Genomic DNA, 17,041 nt, shown 5'->3' on the forward strand with positions numbered 1-17,041 from the left:
AATTTTCAGACGGCTGCATTTGTTTGGGACATTTTGAAAGATGATTATTGTGTGCAATTATTTAAAAAAAACATGTCCACCCTTGCTCGTAATTATACCTCTTTTCTTTTTATGGGAAAGCTTGCGAACACACCCCAGTTTGTCCATCAGTATGCTCTCCTGGCAGCTATGGGCAGAGGTTAACAAGACCTTAATTGGTATTTTCTTCAAAGCTCACAAAACTCAGGGGCAGCATAAGAAATGTCACATTACCATGTTGTCCATCCACTTAAAAGCCCTTCAATGCTCGCGCTGTCCTGTGAGAACAGATTTTTAAGGACAGGGGTGCTTTAATGGCCACTGTTTTCCTTCTATGGTCAGCAATAAAGGACTAAAGCTCTTGCCGTGTGGCTAAATTGCATCACATAAAATACGCTTAAGACAAGCATTAAAGTGTAATTTGGTTCCCGTTCTCAACCCCTCTGCTTACAAAACAGCAACAGTGATCCACACAAATGAGATGTTTGACGACACCGCACTCAATAAAAGCTGGAACACACTCTTGACATTGCTGTATATTCCTTAAATGTTATGAAAATACAATATACAGAGATACAATACAATGCCTCATATGTGATTGTACACTTGGCCTTGTTTGGGGGTTGTTGAGGAGCAAAAATATTGTGCTGAGCTCTTCCCAACAACATGCACACATTTGGTTTGGCCTTTTGATTTTCCTAAAACACTAACAACTTGATGAGAGAAATTGAGAGAAAATGTTACACAATGCTGCAAAACTGTTTAATGTGCATCAACACGGAACATCTATGGTTTCTTTTAAATTCTACGTGCCATCTGAATTTCACAGCTTTATCGGCAGCAGATCATGACTTGGGAAAGTTACTACTCCTGTCATGAGATAACAAAAAAACTGAGGAACCAAAGAAAAAAATATGTATACCACCGAGTCCTCATTCAATGACGTATTTGTCATGTGCCACTTTACATTTGTGGCAAAATGACAAGCTTTGATGTCGTTGAGCCTTTGGCAGGTTGGATATGATTCTCAATCAAAATGTCTACGTTCACTTGAAATCCAGACCCACTTTCCCCTGAAAGGCAAAAGGGTGAGTTGTGATGAGTTGCATCTGTGTATTATGCCACCTCTTTTAAAGCACTGTCATTTAACCGCTCCATGTAATTGCGTAACTCCTTGGAGTCGGCAAGCGCAACGTCCTGACACACCCACTTAATGTCCTGGTTGTGGCATCGGGTCAGCGTGCTAACAGTTGGGTAGCTACTGTCCGAGGGCATGGTGGTGAATGTGGTGAACTGTACTCGCTTCCTTTTAGTTGTCGGGGATTCTCCCTTGCCTTCCCTGGCCAGGCAGCCTGTGTCAGCTGCCCGGTGCACTTGACTCTGAATGTTCTTCTGCGCCGAGCCCCCGTTCAACAAGTGGCTGCCTTCCTCCAGCCCGCTGCTCGAGTCTATCATGGAAGTCTGCTCCTCCTCCGGCTGGGGCGACAAGCTGATTTCGCTCTCCAGCAGCTCCACCTCGTTTCCCAGCCACACCCAGTCGTGGGCGTGGTTCATGTTTTCTTGGCCCTCGATGGACAGCTCTTTGTGGCGGTATTTTAATGTGTAGGAGATGCAGTTTATAAGAAACACGAGGATAGCGAGGCAGAAGACTCCCAGGAGGGCGTACATGCCAATTTCCAGATCTGTGAGACCACGAGCAGTCCGTATGAGCTCATCGTCCATGTTGCGCTCACGGGGCAGGTCCACTTGAGCAGGGAAGTCAGCAAAGTCTATCGGCATCCTTTCACTCCCATCACCTGAGAGTTTATCCCCATCGGGTCTGCGCATGATTGCACTTCCAGTAGTGGTGGCCCTGTCTTGCTCCATGTCAGATATTGAGCTTCCGTAATAGTAGTGGGCATCAAGCCCAATTCTGTCTGGTGAGGGCGGCCTTCCTCTGTTCTCCATCTCCTCGCCATCGGTGCCGTAATCGTTGCTGCCTCCCCTGGAGCTGTCACTATAACCAAACTTCACCTTGACGTTACAGTTGCCCGTCGCCAGGACACTACGCCGTTTGAATTTCTGGCAAATCTCGCAAACAGTCATTTCCACCTTGACCAGCAGCCCTTGGCCCTCGGCCTCTGTCACAATGACAGGCCATTTCCACGAGGGGTTCTGCTGCACCGTCACCACGTCCTCATCCAGGGATGTGGCTGTCAGGCTGAAAAAGTCTGAGTTGTACAGGTCTAAAGGAGCCACAGAACCGTCGCTGAACTGCAACCAGGCACTTATCAAGGCCTCCTGTGAAAACACCAACACACAACAGTAAAGAGAAAGCATTTAGCACTACATAATGCATGTGGTACCTAAATACAATTACCAGCTTCATTTCACAAACCTGGGACTTCCTTCTCAATGTGTGAATAACATGTTGAGTATTATTTTGCCCGTACACAAACATGAGATTCTGAGGTTTAGGCGAGGGCATTTAGATACCAAGCGGCTTACAATGCCGACTGTCAAACTGTTTTTGATTGATTTTACACTCACCATGTTACTTACATTTACCCCCTAACATACATCATTGAGTGTGTTGACTTTGATTCACATTTTCTTGCCACTTAGTTCCACCCAACTGCATTGTTTTTGCTATTATACTGCTGTGTGGAAACAATAGAACCCCCCCTCCCCCTCCAATATTAATTCATGTCACACCTTCTCATCTGTTTCATTTAGACTTCAAACCACAGGACTTGGTGATGAAGAAAATATATATGGTCTTTCAATGTTCTCTGAAGTGTAAGTACAGAGTGGCGGGAAACGTGAAGAAGTAGTTCAGAGACGAGGTTTGATGGGGAGATCAAAGAGCCCACAATGAATGGTAGCTTGGGGAAATGAGAAAGGGAAGCAAAATATGATTTGAGGGCCAACTTGGGAATGTAAGTCATATTTTGGTACAGAGACTGTGCTGTTGCAATTGCATGCACTCAGATGAAGCTCCTACTTCTTTCATCTGCCCAAGGATACGCATTTGGTCACACTGTCACTTTCAGGTCTTGACTCAAGCGGGTTTGTGATATCTGGAGCAAATAAATAGACAGCACGTGCACATTTGCAATGGTCCTTGTTTGTTTGAAATTTAGACACATGAAATGTAATAGTCTGCTTGCCTTATAAAGCAGGCATGTCCAGCTCTGGGCCTGGAGGGCCACTTTTTTCCAGCTCTTCCGCCTGCAACACACCTGATTCAGATGATCAGCTCATCAGCCAGCTCTGACGCAGCATTAGAACAATCCTGATGATTTGATTCAGGTGCGTCGCTCATTGGAGAGCTGGAACACAGGCCGGACAGCGGCCCTTGAGGACCGACTTTGGACACCCCTGTTATCAAGGATTTGCATTTAAAGACATCCTAACGAGGATCTATGTCAAAAACAGCCTTTGAAAAGATAATGTTGCATAGTTTTAATTGACGCAGACAGGGAAACCATGTGTATTATTGTGATTCAATTGCACACACACAATAATAATAATAATAATACATTTTATTTATAAGCGCCTTTCAAGACACCCAAGGACACTTTACAATAACAAAAAACACAAAACAATACGGGTTGAGCAGCGGCAGCCAAAACGCGCCAGCGTTCACTCAACCTGAAAGAAACCACAAGGGAGGGAGAGGGGGAGAAAAAAAAACACGCTCGAACTACCCTCATTTTGAGGATAATTTGAGTGAGGCAAAAAACTCCTGCACAAGCATATGACAGTTACAACAGGTCACAAGACATAAACAATGAAGGTGGTGAAACAAGGGAATGTATGAGGGAGGGGGTGATGGTGGGGGACTAGCTTCCGTGCGCACTTTCATCAGGGGAAGGTCGAGATAGCAGATGTTGTTTTGGTAGCAGGCTGCCCAAGAATTTAAGACAGCCTTGAGTCCGTGGCTTATGTCTCTTTAGACAGACACAGTATAGATATCATTCATTTAAAAAAAATAAAGACATTTGCAAAATCCATTCATCCATCCATTTTCGAATCCACTTCTCACAAGGGTAGCAGAGGGTGCTGGAGCCTATCCCAGCTGTCTTCGGGCAGTAGGCGAGGGACACCCTGAACCGGTTGCCAGCCAATCGCAGGGCACACAGACACTCACACCTAGGGACAATTTGGGGCGTTCAATCAACCTTCCATGCATGTTTTTGGAATGTGGGAGGAAACCGGAGTACATGGAGAAAACTCACGCAGGTACTCGGAGAACATGCAAACTCCACAGAGGAAGGCCGAAGCTGGAATCCAATCCTGTGCACTGTGAGGGGGACGTGCTAACCAGTCACCCACCGTGCTGCCCAATTCACAACATCTTCATATTTATCCAATTATTTAGTGACCCCTCAAATTGAATGTGTTCCACAGACAAATCCCATCAAGAGAGACTCCTTTCAGCATTGACTGTGGGGGGCAATCAATCCAAAAGACCCCTTCATTCATTTTCATGGTATTCTCAAAAAAGACAGCTTGCAGCTTAGCGAAGCAAGAATTCAGGTGCACACTGTGTGCTCGGTGCACAAGTCACATCCGCTTAACAAGGCTATGATGAAGTATCACTTGTCTGTTCGTATTTTTTCACACCCAGTGATTGTATTACTTCACTGGTGAAGAGTAAAATGTGCACTACTTTTTAATGAGAGCTTTGTGTATCACAAGTCTAACACAATCTTTCTCTGTGAATGCCACCACTGTTCTTACTTGCAGCCTGATCACGTCCTGCCTTGCCGTCGTTCTCATAATCATTATAATCACTGTAATTCCCTGCTTATTAAACTAAGTGTTTCAATAATTACTGCTTTCTGTTCAACTTGAACCACAGATTGTTCCCAGAGTAAAAAAAATGTTTTTAACTGCCCAGGGAAGGATAATTTTTAAAATCAGTCTTGTTTTTGCACAATAATCATTCACACTTGATTCTAGGGTGATTGGTTCAGTATGCACCAAAGATGTATTTCGGGGATGCTGTAATAATGAATTCAGTGTGTCCTCCTACCTTGCACGCATGATAAATAGAGTGCTGCTTTGGTCCATTGTCTCAGCGGCTTAATTTACGAGTTCAGACTCCGCTCGCATTATGGGCAAAATGAAGAACATGTCGCCAGTTGTGACAGGGGTGGCTGGGATGACACACAGATCCTCCCTCGGTCAGTTAAGATCATCTCTCACCGTCTGCTCCTTAAGAATACTCGGAACGCCATTGGTTTTTAATGTCACCTGCGTGCCGTGTCCCATCTCTAAATGTAAAAGACTTCTTGTTCCGAAAATATTCACTGCACACATGCGCTTGCCTGCCAGTCCTTGTGCATATGGCGGGCTTGACAAGCAGCATGTAACACTACTCTTACTTGTTGTGGATTTTTGGCGATTGTCTTGCAGTGTTCTCACCTGTTTGGGGCTCTGCAGAACCTCTTGTGCGGTCGTGGTAGCGAGGATGGCTCTGTTGCTTCCTGGACTGAGCTCCAGGCTCATGGAGAGTCCTGTGACCAACTGGACCCCCAACTCTGCGATGGTCACTTTGTCATCTAACACCGTGATGGTCCTCTCTGCCAGGATTGAGTCTGACAGAGGAGACAGTACCTACCACGAGACAGAAACATAGTACAGCCAGTGCAGAAAATATTGTTTTCCTTTGCCTTTACTATATAGAAATATAACATAAAAGTGTCTCGGTAAAATTGTCTCAGTCTATTCTACAGCCTCTTCACGAAATCTTTTTAATTTCTTGTTGCAGACATTGTGTCTTTCTCTGGAGAAATCATAAGGAAGAACAAGTACAGCTACACAGGAAAAAAAAAAAGGATTACCTGTAAAAACTTCCGCAAATGAAAATCCAAACAGAAATAAGACACCGTTTGATTGGCAGGCGATCCCTTGCAATGGAAGGTAACGGCATCACGTCAATGAACACTTAGCTGTGAAAATGTCTCCACCTTGAAAACTGCAGATTAAGTTGAGTTATAGGTGATTTAAGAAAATGTCTCTCCAAGTGTTTCATCTCACATAAAAGGCTCACAAGCCTCCGTGCAAAATCCGAAATGATACCCCCAAACTACTTTTCATTTCATCCGTTTTCTCAAGCTGTGTGGATCAGACAACAACTCTGCTTGGCTGCCGTCCAACGTCCAAACCTCCTGCAGGTCGGAATCAATTTCTTTGATTCATACTGGTAATCCAGAGAAGAGACACACTTTCACCCCAAAACAGAAGCAGACAGTCACACTTTTGTTTATGATGAATGTTGTGTGATTAAAGTGTAACCTTTATTTCCTCCATGCATATTCACATGAAAGAATGCTCTTCTGTCAGTCGCAGGTGTGTGACACAAGCAATCCCTTGCGTCAACTCGTCATGCTCATTGCTGTTTGTGTTTGGCGTGTCAAAAGTAGAACAGAGACAAGTTCACAAATGAGGAAACAGATTCCGCTCTTGTAGATTTGATTTGGAGATGTGACACAGTTGCCATCAATTTGCAAGCGCCAAATAGGAGACCAGCAAGTACTGACGGTACCTGGATCTGTCCGCACAAGTCCGACTAAGTCCAAAAAAACTGCTAATAGATTCATGATTTCATGTAGTACAGAGCAGCTCACTGAAAGTGGGAACTCGTAAACAAACAAACAAAAATCTTTTTGGGGAGGGGGGGGGGGGGGGTCATATTTGTTAAAACTGTCAGTTTAACCTGAAAGGAATAGATGAGCAAAATGATATGTGGAAAAAAAAAAGAACCCTCTCTGACAGCACCTGAGGAAAAAAAAAAACGCTAACAGAAAGCATGACTGACGAGTTAGGTGCCAGTTATTTACCTTGCACTCGTTGGCACAGTCAATGCGGGCACCCTCCTTCGGCCTTACACTGACCTCTTATCTTTGGCATTACAAGCTTTGCTAAGAGCCTGAAATGATGATGGACAACCCACCTTTGGAAAAACAAAGGCCTTTCCTCGTTTGGAAAGAACTGGATATGAGAATGGCAAACAGAAGCAATTCAATTCAATTGTATTTATAGAGCACCTTCGAACAGCCATCGCTGCATACAAAGTGCTGTACATGGAGCAATTTAACATATACAATAAACAGTAAAACAAATCGGTAACAAAGACGGTAGAAAGTACCGAACAGTAAAACCAAGAACAAATCTAAGTCATGCTGAGTCAAATGCCAAAGAATACAAGTGAGTTTTGAGGAGGGTTTTGAAGATGGGCAGCGAGGAGGCTTGCCGAATGTTCAGTGGGAGGTCATTCCAGAGAGAGGGATCAGCAACAACCAGAAGCAGAGTGAAAGGACCTCAAGTTGCCGAGAGGATTCAAAATTCTAGAATTGTATTCTCTATATATGCTAACTTTAAACTTGACTGGTAAATTCCACATTTTGGGAGGTAATACGGCAAGAGGGTCTACAATTACTGACGTGAGGCTACATTCAATCTTGTTAGAGGTTTTAGCATTGCAAGCATCTCCTTTAAGTATAATTTTTCCATTGTCAATTTCATTGGACTTTTCAATAGTTTGCATGTTGGTGTACCAATCACAGTGATGCCCTCACTAAATGGAGGAGCTCAACTACAGTACAGTCAATTGACTGAGCAAGTTCACTTTTACTCCGGACGACAATGGATGGAAAGAATAAAAATTAAAAAAATCACTTTATTTTTTTTTTTTTAACATCAACCACAGCTTGTCTGAATGTGAGGGTGCTTTTCCACCTCTAGATCTGTGGTCCAAATGAGTTCATTGCAAGGAATGAACTGAATCAATTTGTGGTCACGCTATATAAAATTCAAGCCAAGGATCATCAGACAGTCTACTCAATGCAGTTTCTATATATCTCTGTCGATGTTTGACCATTCTTCTGTTCGTTCTCCTTGTCCTTTCTTTGTTGTTGAGGGCAGCAAAGCCCTTTGCTAGAACTCTTGTTTTTTTAGTTTTCTTGTTTCTTTGTTGTTTTTTTTTTGAGGAGCAACTTTGTAATGTTGAGAGTGCATTTTTTTTCCATGTTCATCCCAGTGACCTGATTTTCTTATTTATTTATTTTTAACTCTCAAAAGCCAGAAAAAGACCATATTCGAGTTTTGCGTGCATTTTTAGAACATGGTCGCTAAAACCCTGAATACTGGGTTTAAAAAAATAGTATTGACTGCATTTAAACGTCACAGACAGCATGACTAATAGTTTGCTCTCTCTGGGGCAGGGGTGTCCAAAGTCGGTCCTCAAGGGCCGCTGTCCTGCCTGTTTTCCAGCTCTCACAGGAGCAACACACCTGATTGAAATCATCAGGATCGTTCTAATGCTGCTTCAGAGCTGGCTGATGAGCTGATCATCTGAATCAGGTGTGTTGCAGGCGGGAGAGATGGAAAACAGGCAGGACAGTGGCCCTCCAGGCCCGGAGCTGGACATGTCTGCTCTGGGGTATTGTCCGTTACCAATTGAAAATAAAAGTGCGGTGAAAGCCTCAGGACACACTCACATTAGGCCTGTGAGCAAAGAAGCAATTATTAACTAGCAGGAGGAGAGAATGCCTGGAAATGTTCAGTATCTTGTTTGAGCGCTGTACAGGAGAGTACTCAAAACAACACTGATTTTAGCCATAGAGTGACCCTAACCATGGCAAGGATTGCCACTAAGTGCTACAAGAAAGCAGAATCACTGGTATGAAACTGTCCTAGTATTGGGTGCCCCACCATTTTCAAAACGAATACAGCACTGTAATGAGTTTCTTGTGTTTGGATATTAGAATGTACAATACTTGTGTTATTTACTTGATGCGAACACATGACCTACCTGAATCGTGGTCATTCCCACATCTCGTCCCATAAGTATCCGTCTGTCCAGCAGCTGTGCGATCTGAGGGTTCTCCACCTTCAGGAATTCCCACACTAACTCTGTAATGTCCGCCTGCCAATCGGTGCCCAGCATGTAGCTGGTCTGGCTTTGGGGATCGGCGGATTCAGCAACAAAGTGAGTCAGGACTCTGACCATGGCATGCTGGTACTGCAGGGTGCAGCCTCGTCCTCGTCTGTCTTCATCATTGTCATCCTCACTGTCCCGTGTGGACCTGGCAATTGCAAAGCAGGTCTCAGAATCCTTAATTCGTGTGGCAGGCTTAGCAAAACAATACTTGGACAAGGCGTTCCCCTGAGATGGGCGCTAACATCGACATGTTCAGGTGATTAAATTTACTCTCTATGACAAATATGGTGACATTCAAGAACTGTGTTTGATACGACGGCAGGGGCAGAGGGAGATATATCTGCTTTGTTGCATGGCTATTTTGGCACATTTTAATGACAAGTGACAAACGTTCACACGCACAGAAGGCAAATTTACAGCGGGATGTTGAAGATCAGGAAATGTTTTCAAAACTGTGGGAGGATCAACGCAGTGCGTGCCTAGCATTGTTCTTCCTCACCATCGCTCTTTCGCCTCCTCTTAACTTCACTGATGTTCAACTTTTGATTTTCTGGCTTTTATTTTTTTCATCAATTAAAAAAAATGATCTGGGAGGATAACAGCTGTGACAGACCTTCAGTCTCGGTTTGTGGACCCTTGCAATCACAAAACTGTTTTGCCATTCATTTAAGGTTATTATCTATTTTCACGTGTGCATCATATTCAGTACTCACTAACATTCTGATAAAGTGAAGACCCTGAAGACCCTGTCAGATTTGGAGTCGGAGACCTAAGAGCTACTTTACTGGACACATTTTCCATGCACCTGAATGACAGACAACCACCGTGGATAATAGAAAGTGGGAATAATTCCACATCCATTAAGGTTCAAGAGCAGCAAGTGATCCAGTAGAGAGGCAGGTCAACTCACACTATGAATATAACGGTACATTTTTGCATAGTGGAGAGATCAAATGCTTTTGAATTTACCGAACGCTCAGACCTGAGCCAATTTGACCTCATGGTTGAACCGATGCTCCCAAAGGCACCTGGAGTTGAAGAGCGAGGCCAAATACTGATTACCTTTTCATGCTAAACAAGACATTTCTATGCTATAAAATTTAGTCAACTCTGTCGTATCAATGAAACATCAATGGAACAAGAAGCAAAGAAGAAACGCATGGTCTTCTGATCTGGAGCCGGGATGTGTCGGTGCAGTAAATTGGTTTGTCAAGCAGCTGTTGCCTCTTTGCAAAACACTTTTGAGTTGTCTCAGGGTTACAATTTCTAACACTGAATTAGAGATGCTTGTTGCTTTAGCTTAAAATAGCAGATCTGTTGTCTCTAAGCAGGGCTTGCATGACACGTTCATTGCATATTCATGAACGCTTAATCTCCCACTCTTGACTTTTATGTATATTTCCTCACAAAAAAGGAATACGGTTCCTAATTTCAAGGCAGGGTTGTAATTTGTTTTTCTCCTTTCATTATATCGTGCTATTTTTTCAACTGAAAGGGGCTTTTTTTAAAAACTGATTTACATAGGCTACCTAAATTTAACTTTGTACAATTTGAAACAGGCAGACAACATTATTATGAGACAAGAAAGGGGCAAACAAGTTGCCATCTTAAACTTAAACTAAAGAGAGATACTACTCTGCGTGATAGCCAACCTGGTTCAGAGAGCAGTCTTACCCATTTTCTATGCTGAAAAAAAATGGTGTGTTAAATTTACTCAATTTAATTTCAGCAGTTTCTGGATCAAAATACGTTTTTAAGTGGAGCAGTAGTCTACTTTCAAAATGGACCTCGATCCAGATGATCTTATTTCATGCGACCACTTGACAAATTGAAATTGAGTAAATTCCTCCATCCATCCCTTCATCCATCATCTGATCCGCCTATCGCTACAAGTGTCGCGGGCATACCGGAGTTTATCCTAGCTGTGTTCGGGCAGTTGGCGGGGCACATCCTGAACAGGTTGCCAGCCAATCAGTAAATTCAACGCACCGTTTTTTTAAATTTTATTTTTTTAAATCAGTACAGTTTTAATTTCATAGTTGTTGTTGTTAACCCAAAATACATCTTTATTTGGCGATGGTTATTCAGTTGGGACTCATTTTGTTTGAATTGAAATGAAAAAGATGTGATCAGATGAGAAAACAAGACCTAAAATACGAAAAACAAGTACCGTACATTTTATTTTAATGGTATGGAGCAAGGAAAAGAAACTCAATACAATAATTTTTCAGAAGTGTTATGCCTGAGTGCTGCTCCGACACAAGTTTGTCGTCTGTGAGGGCTTATCTTGTCTCCATTTTGACAAGGATTAGGGAGGGAAGGGGTGAGGCAAAACACGCAGTGCCAGTCAGAAACTGAGAGAGGAGAGCTTTTGCAACAATCCGACTAACGTGCCTGACGTCGCTGATTTTCCCTCAGTGCACTTTGCCAGCCTGGCTGATAGAAGAACTTCCTCTAATTAGTACCGAAGCTCCTTGGCTCACTTCCGTCTAAGCGTGTGAAAAGTGGCCTTTCTCTCCGAAAGACAGAGTGCTACTTTAAAAGGTCATGTCTGTTACCCCCTGATAAACAAAACAGGCAAAGGACAAAAGAAACATGCAGTTATGTTGGCATCAACAATTACAACACACCCAAGCTGTCCCAATTGATAAAGTCATCCAGCACGCTTATGGGAGTCCTTTACTTTCATCCCTCGCTCCATTTTCTATACCACTTGTCCTCATTATTATCATGGGTAAGCTGAAGCCTATCCCTGCTGACTTTTGGCGAGTGGCAGGGAACACCCTGGACTAGTCGCCAGTCAATCGCAAGGTTTTCTCCCGCCTTTTGTGACTAGAAGGGGGGCACAAGTAATTAACACACCGATGTGCAGGAGGACTCCCAAGTTCACCGTTTTCCAAATGTAATTAGGGCAAGGTAGACTTCATAGTTTTTCCATCACTTGATGCAATTCGTCAAGAGTTAAGAGTGGAGGTGTTGGCAGATGCTGCTGGTGATGAGCCCCAAGTGGAGAAATCTGACCTCGATTCAGCTCATGACTGAGAGGTGCGATGACAGGCCACCTTAAACCGGCTGTATGGCATGCTGAATTGCACTGGTCAGCCATTTTCTGATCTGCCTGGAGGTGTGAGTGGAAAGGGACAATGCCTGCCATAATTCAAACGGCAGTAGAAATGTCAGCAGTAATAAAAGCAATCATTGCTGTCTGACATTAGGCTAGTTTTTCCAAGGAGGACAATTATCCAGTAGCATGCATTGAATTTCGGATCAGGCCTTCTGTGACCGAATGGGATGTGAACCACCAGTCTGTGGCTGGAAGCCATTTGGCAGCCCCCAATGGTTAAACAATGGGGAATATACATCAGCAAACTGCTACATCCAACCCCTAACCCCTTCGGCATCTGCATCTCCCACCACAACCCCAAAATAAACGACTCAACACACACGCAAAAAAAAAAAAAAATGCAGCCAAGACACAAGCTAGGAAATGAAGATAATACATTGTTGGAAATAAATTGTTGCAATTCATTTAAGTTGTAAATGTACGTTGAGAAAGCTACTGAAACTCTAATTGGTCCTGATGCTGCGTCATCACAAGATGAATGACAGTGCTCAGTGCTATGACTACCTTGAAGGTAGAAAAGCACTGTACGAGTGAAAGCCCAAGTTTCGGTCATATTTATGGTGAAAAAAAAATGGAATGGTAAATGGTATGGTAATTCGGTTGAAATAAAGTTTAATTGTGTTTGAAATGCAACTTAAAAGCAATTAAGTGCAATAAAATCATTCAATCATAAATTCAGTTGTTGTTAAACTTTTTAAGGTAAAAACAGGCGGTTTGGTGTTAGCATTAGAGGAAATTAAAAAAACATTATATTATCACTATATAATAGTTGTTTTGACTGAGCAAAATTATCTGACTTGACATTTGACTTGCTTGAACCATATGCGACAACTTGACTCAATTTGCTTGAAACTTGGTGGCGACTCGAGATGATTTTTCTTTTCCGCAGTAATTTGGGACTTGCTTGAGACTTGAAGGTTACAATTTGAGACTTGCTTGTGACTTGCACATATGTGACTTACTCCCACCTCTGTTGAAGTGATGTGACATGCGAAATCCCATGTAGCCCAGTCAATATGATATAAGACGTACCACATCAAGTTCATTTCAGGGGCAGGCCAAACAAGTGTCAGTTAATAAGAGCATCATGCAGCACTTTACCTGGGACTGCTGGCCATGATGGGCACCCGCCACCCTTTGATCTGGCTCAGCTCTGTGTCAGACACTTCAATTTGGAGGGGAAGCCGAGGGATCCACACGTTGAGCTCCAGCTGAGCACTCAGGTAAGCGTAGGTAAAGTTCACCGCCATCTTCACTTTGCCCTTCATCTCTTTGCCATTCACAAACACATAGTCGCATCTCTCCGACACCTACAGAGGAAGAGGAGTAGAGTAGAAGAGTGACTGTTAGCAAGTTCGGCTTTTGCACTAACAGTGAAGGAAACTCTGAACAGTGTGGTCATTCCACCCTCCAAGTTGACTTCGTAAGCCTTTACACTCCTGAGCAGTGAGCACTCCTGAGCGTACCTACTTTGAACAAGATGAAAGGTCCTCTATATGCTCTACTCTTAGTTGAAAAAAAAAAAGAAAAAAGGGAGGCCAGCAAGGACATCTTTGAACCTCAAGGAAAAAAAAAACCCCCTCTTCTCTTAAAGTTCTGCTTACGGCTAAAAGAGGTACCAACAGATGGGAACTGGTAAAAGGAGAACAGTTGTCACTTGATAAAATGACCAAACTCAAAGCCATCTGTTTCATAAATTGCTTTACAAAAAGAATGACTAGTCCAGTTATTTGTTCTAGAATGATACTACTCTTTACTGCCTTGGCATATTGTGTTTGAACTGTATCTTGGCATCTTTTTCACTTGCACCAGAGTTTAAAGGATGTCCACAATGTTCCCCCCTTTTTAAAAGCTTTATGATAAAGCCTTGCAAGCTCTACAAACAAATAACACGAAAAGCCTCATGGGCTATCCAAAAATTTTTTAAAAGCACTAGCTCTTAGAAAGGTAATTAATCAACGAGGCAAAACCAGATATTGCTTGTTTTCTGGCGCTCCATCAACCTCATTGATCCTCTCGAATAGCAACCTTCTATGACTTGAATTAGATGGCTGTTTCTCCACTGTGAGATACCGTCTATAAACAGCCATTCATCAAGAGACTTTGGCAAGACATCTGTCTACCTCTCTGTGAAGGGGAAACAAACTTTTTATTGGGTGGCTTGGTGTTTCCAACACATTCACATCAACGTTACAGTGTGGAGCAATCACACATCAGTTGCAAGGTCATATTCACAACACATCATATGTTATTACCCGTCATGAATTGAAACTTGCCGTTGTGACGAAAGAAATAAAGGTGAAATTATCCCATCCATCCATCCATTCATTTTCCGATCTGCTTATCCTCACAAGGGTCGCAGGGGTGCTAGAGCCTATCCTAGCCGTCTTCGGGCAGTAGGCGAGGGACACCCTGAACCGGTTGCCAGCCAATCAATCGCAGGGCACACAGAGACAAACATCCATCCGTGCTCACACTCACACCTAGGGACAATTTAGAGTGTTCAATCAGCCTGCCATGCATGTTTTTGGAATGTGTGAGGAAACCGGAGTACTCAGAGAAAACCCAAGCAGGCCCGGGGAGAACATGCAAACTCCACACAGGGAGGCCGGAGCTGGAATTGAACCCGATCCCTCTGCACTGTGAGGTCGACGCGCTAACCACTGGACCACCGGGCTGCAAAAGTGAAATTAGTATCATAATAATATTACGAATAATAACATAAGTTACAATATGGGTGGTGTGGGTGCGAACTGTGCCTACCCGGTGCTGAGACAGAAACAACAAATCTTTAACTGCCATAATATTGCTCCAATGTTAGAACAATATTGATACTGGCTTGGTATTGATAAAGTTGTGCATTTCATTTTATATTAACAGACAATGAATTAATACTAACACCTAAAACCACCCAAGAATTTTTTAAAAAATGTAGTGGAAACTGTTAAAGAGCTGAAATCATCGACTAGCTGTCTTGACTCAATACCATCCATCCACCACTCCATCCATCCATTTTGTAATTTTTGAAAACCCTTATCCTCACGAGGGTCGCAGGGTGTGGTGGAGCCTATCCCAGCTGTCTTCAGGCAGTAGGCGGAGTCCACCCTGAAAAGATTTCCAGCCAATCGCAGAGCACACATTGACAAACAATCATGCACTCACGATCACAGTCACACATTCAATCGACCTACTCTGCATGTTTTTGGAAAGTGGGGGTAAACCGGAGGACCTGGAGGAAAAAAAACACGCAGGCACGGGGATAACATGCAAACTCCACAAATGAAGTCTGGATTTGAACACACGACCTATGCGCTGTGAGGCGGATGTGCTAACCAGACAACTGACGTGCTGCCCACTTAGTAACTGTTTTTAAAAACCAAATCCGAATCTTTGGTATGCTGGTACTTTAGGTTCTGACTTCCAGCAGTCATATCTAATCAATCACTAAAACCACCCTTGAGCAGCTGAAAAACAAATCCAGAGTGAAGGTTTGCATGCTCCAACAAGAACAGGAGAAGCTTATCCATGCGTTTATCTCTACTGAACTTGATTATGCTAATGGTCTTCTAACTGGACCCCCTCAAAAAAATTATCAAACAGTTTCAGCTCAATCAAAACGCTCCAGCTTAGGTTTTTACCAGATCAAAGAAATCAGTCCAAAAGTGCCTACACTAGCTCCCAGTTAGCTGTAGAATAGACTTTAAAGTTCTGCTACTGGTCTATAACTCAGTGAATGGCTTCAGTCCTGTATACATAAAGGAAATGCTAATAGAATATAAACCCTAGGGCTCCGAGGTCCACAGACTCAGGTCAACTAGTGGAGCCCAGACTTCAAAGTAAACATGGTGAATCAGCATTTAGCTGTTATGCTGCACGCGAGTGGAATAAGATGCTGACAGAAGTGAAGTCAGCCCCAAGTGTAAATACTTTAAAATCCTGGTTAAAAACTATGTTTTTCTTTTTTCTACACCAATGATTAATGACTTTCAGATTCAATAATTTTTAAAATTTCCAAAATCTTGTTGTTGCGCTGTTCTTTTAGTCATTTTAGTAAGTAAATAACCATTATATTTATTTATTTGCTTTTAAATGCATTTAAGTCTTTTGTTTGAATTGTATATGCTTTTAAATGTTGTGCATTTAATTATGAGAAGCAAACTGAGTTACCTTGTGCATGAAATTTCGAATGCGCTATATAAATAAAGCTGCCTTGCCTTGCTTTACTATTACCGGTACCCTGATGAATAGCATCACCCAAACTATGAAGCTGAAGCAGTTATAAAACGTATGTTCTGATGGGAATTGAATGAGTAAATATATATAAAAATAAAGCCAAAGGCTATGTCTTTATGAAACTGATTATTTTCCAGTAACATAAGTGTCACAGTGTCTTTTTGAAATTGTGCAACGCTTGCAGTGACAATGAGTTGGACACTCAAAAATAAATATGGCAACAAATTTGCTGTGGTGGTTATGCTGCCACCAAACACAATATATTCTAGACACAGCTGTATTTATCTTTAATTTCAATACATGAAGTAATGTTCATATTAAATTCCCAAGAGGAATGATTTTTTTATCCAATTATTTTTGATAAAGGTCATTTTTAATTTAGGTCTAAGGTACTTGGAACTTATTCCAGCCGACTTTAGCCTGGGCACACTCTTGATTTGTCGCCAAAAGACCAAAACATTAGCTGTAAAGTACCCATCACTGCAATCTAATATGGACAAAGAGATTTCAAGAATTCAATGGGTGGAGTGGGGAGTGGGGGGCATCTCTCCCTTGGCTACAGCCACTCATGGAGAACATTGGGCGCTCCCAGTGTGAGACAGTTTGAACTGATAAAGATGTCAAAGGGGCCCCTCCTTCTTATCGCAAATCATTGTTCCGCTCTTTCGCTCACTGTGCTCAGTCTTCTGAGTGTACCTTACGCTTAATAATGCCCTTTCTGTGACTCTCCTTGC

At 42.7% G+C, this 17,041-nt stretch overlaps 1 protein-coding gene across 1 annotated transcript in view; it reads right to left on the reverse strand.

Moving 5' to 3' along the window:
* Nucleotides 1-536: 536 nt before the first annotated feature.
* LOC147204949 (transmembrane protein 132C) overlaps nt 537-17,041 on the reverse strand; it is a 115,607-nt gene continuing 99,102 nt past the window's right edge. The window contains exons 6-9 of the mRNA XM_086112314.1: nt 13,176-13,384; nt 8,822-9,095; nt 5,431-5,622; nt 537-2,298 (exon numbers count right to left, since the gene is read on the reverse strand). Of these exons, the coding sequence (XP_085968440.1) occupies nt 1,135-2,298; nt 5,431-5,622; nt 8,822-9,095; nt 13,176-13,384 (1,839 nt within the window). The 3' untranslated portion in view covers nt 537-1,134. The remainder of the gene's footprint in view (nt 2,299-5,430; nt 5,623-8,821; nt 9,096-13,175; nt 13,385-17,041) is intronic.

Source organism: Hippocampus guttulatus, chromosome 5 (genome assembly GCF_054856545.1).
Source record: "Hippocampus guttulatus isolate MCC_2025c chromosome 5, RoL_Hgut_1.0, whole genome shotgun sequence".
NCBI lineage: Eukaryota > Metazoa > Chordata > Actinopteri > Syngnathiformes > Syngnathidae > Hippocampus > Hippocampus guttulatus.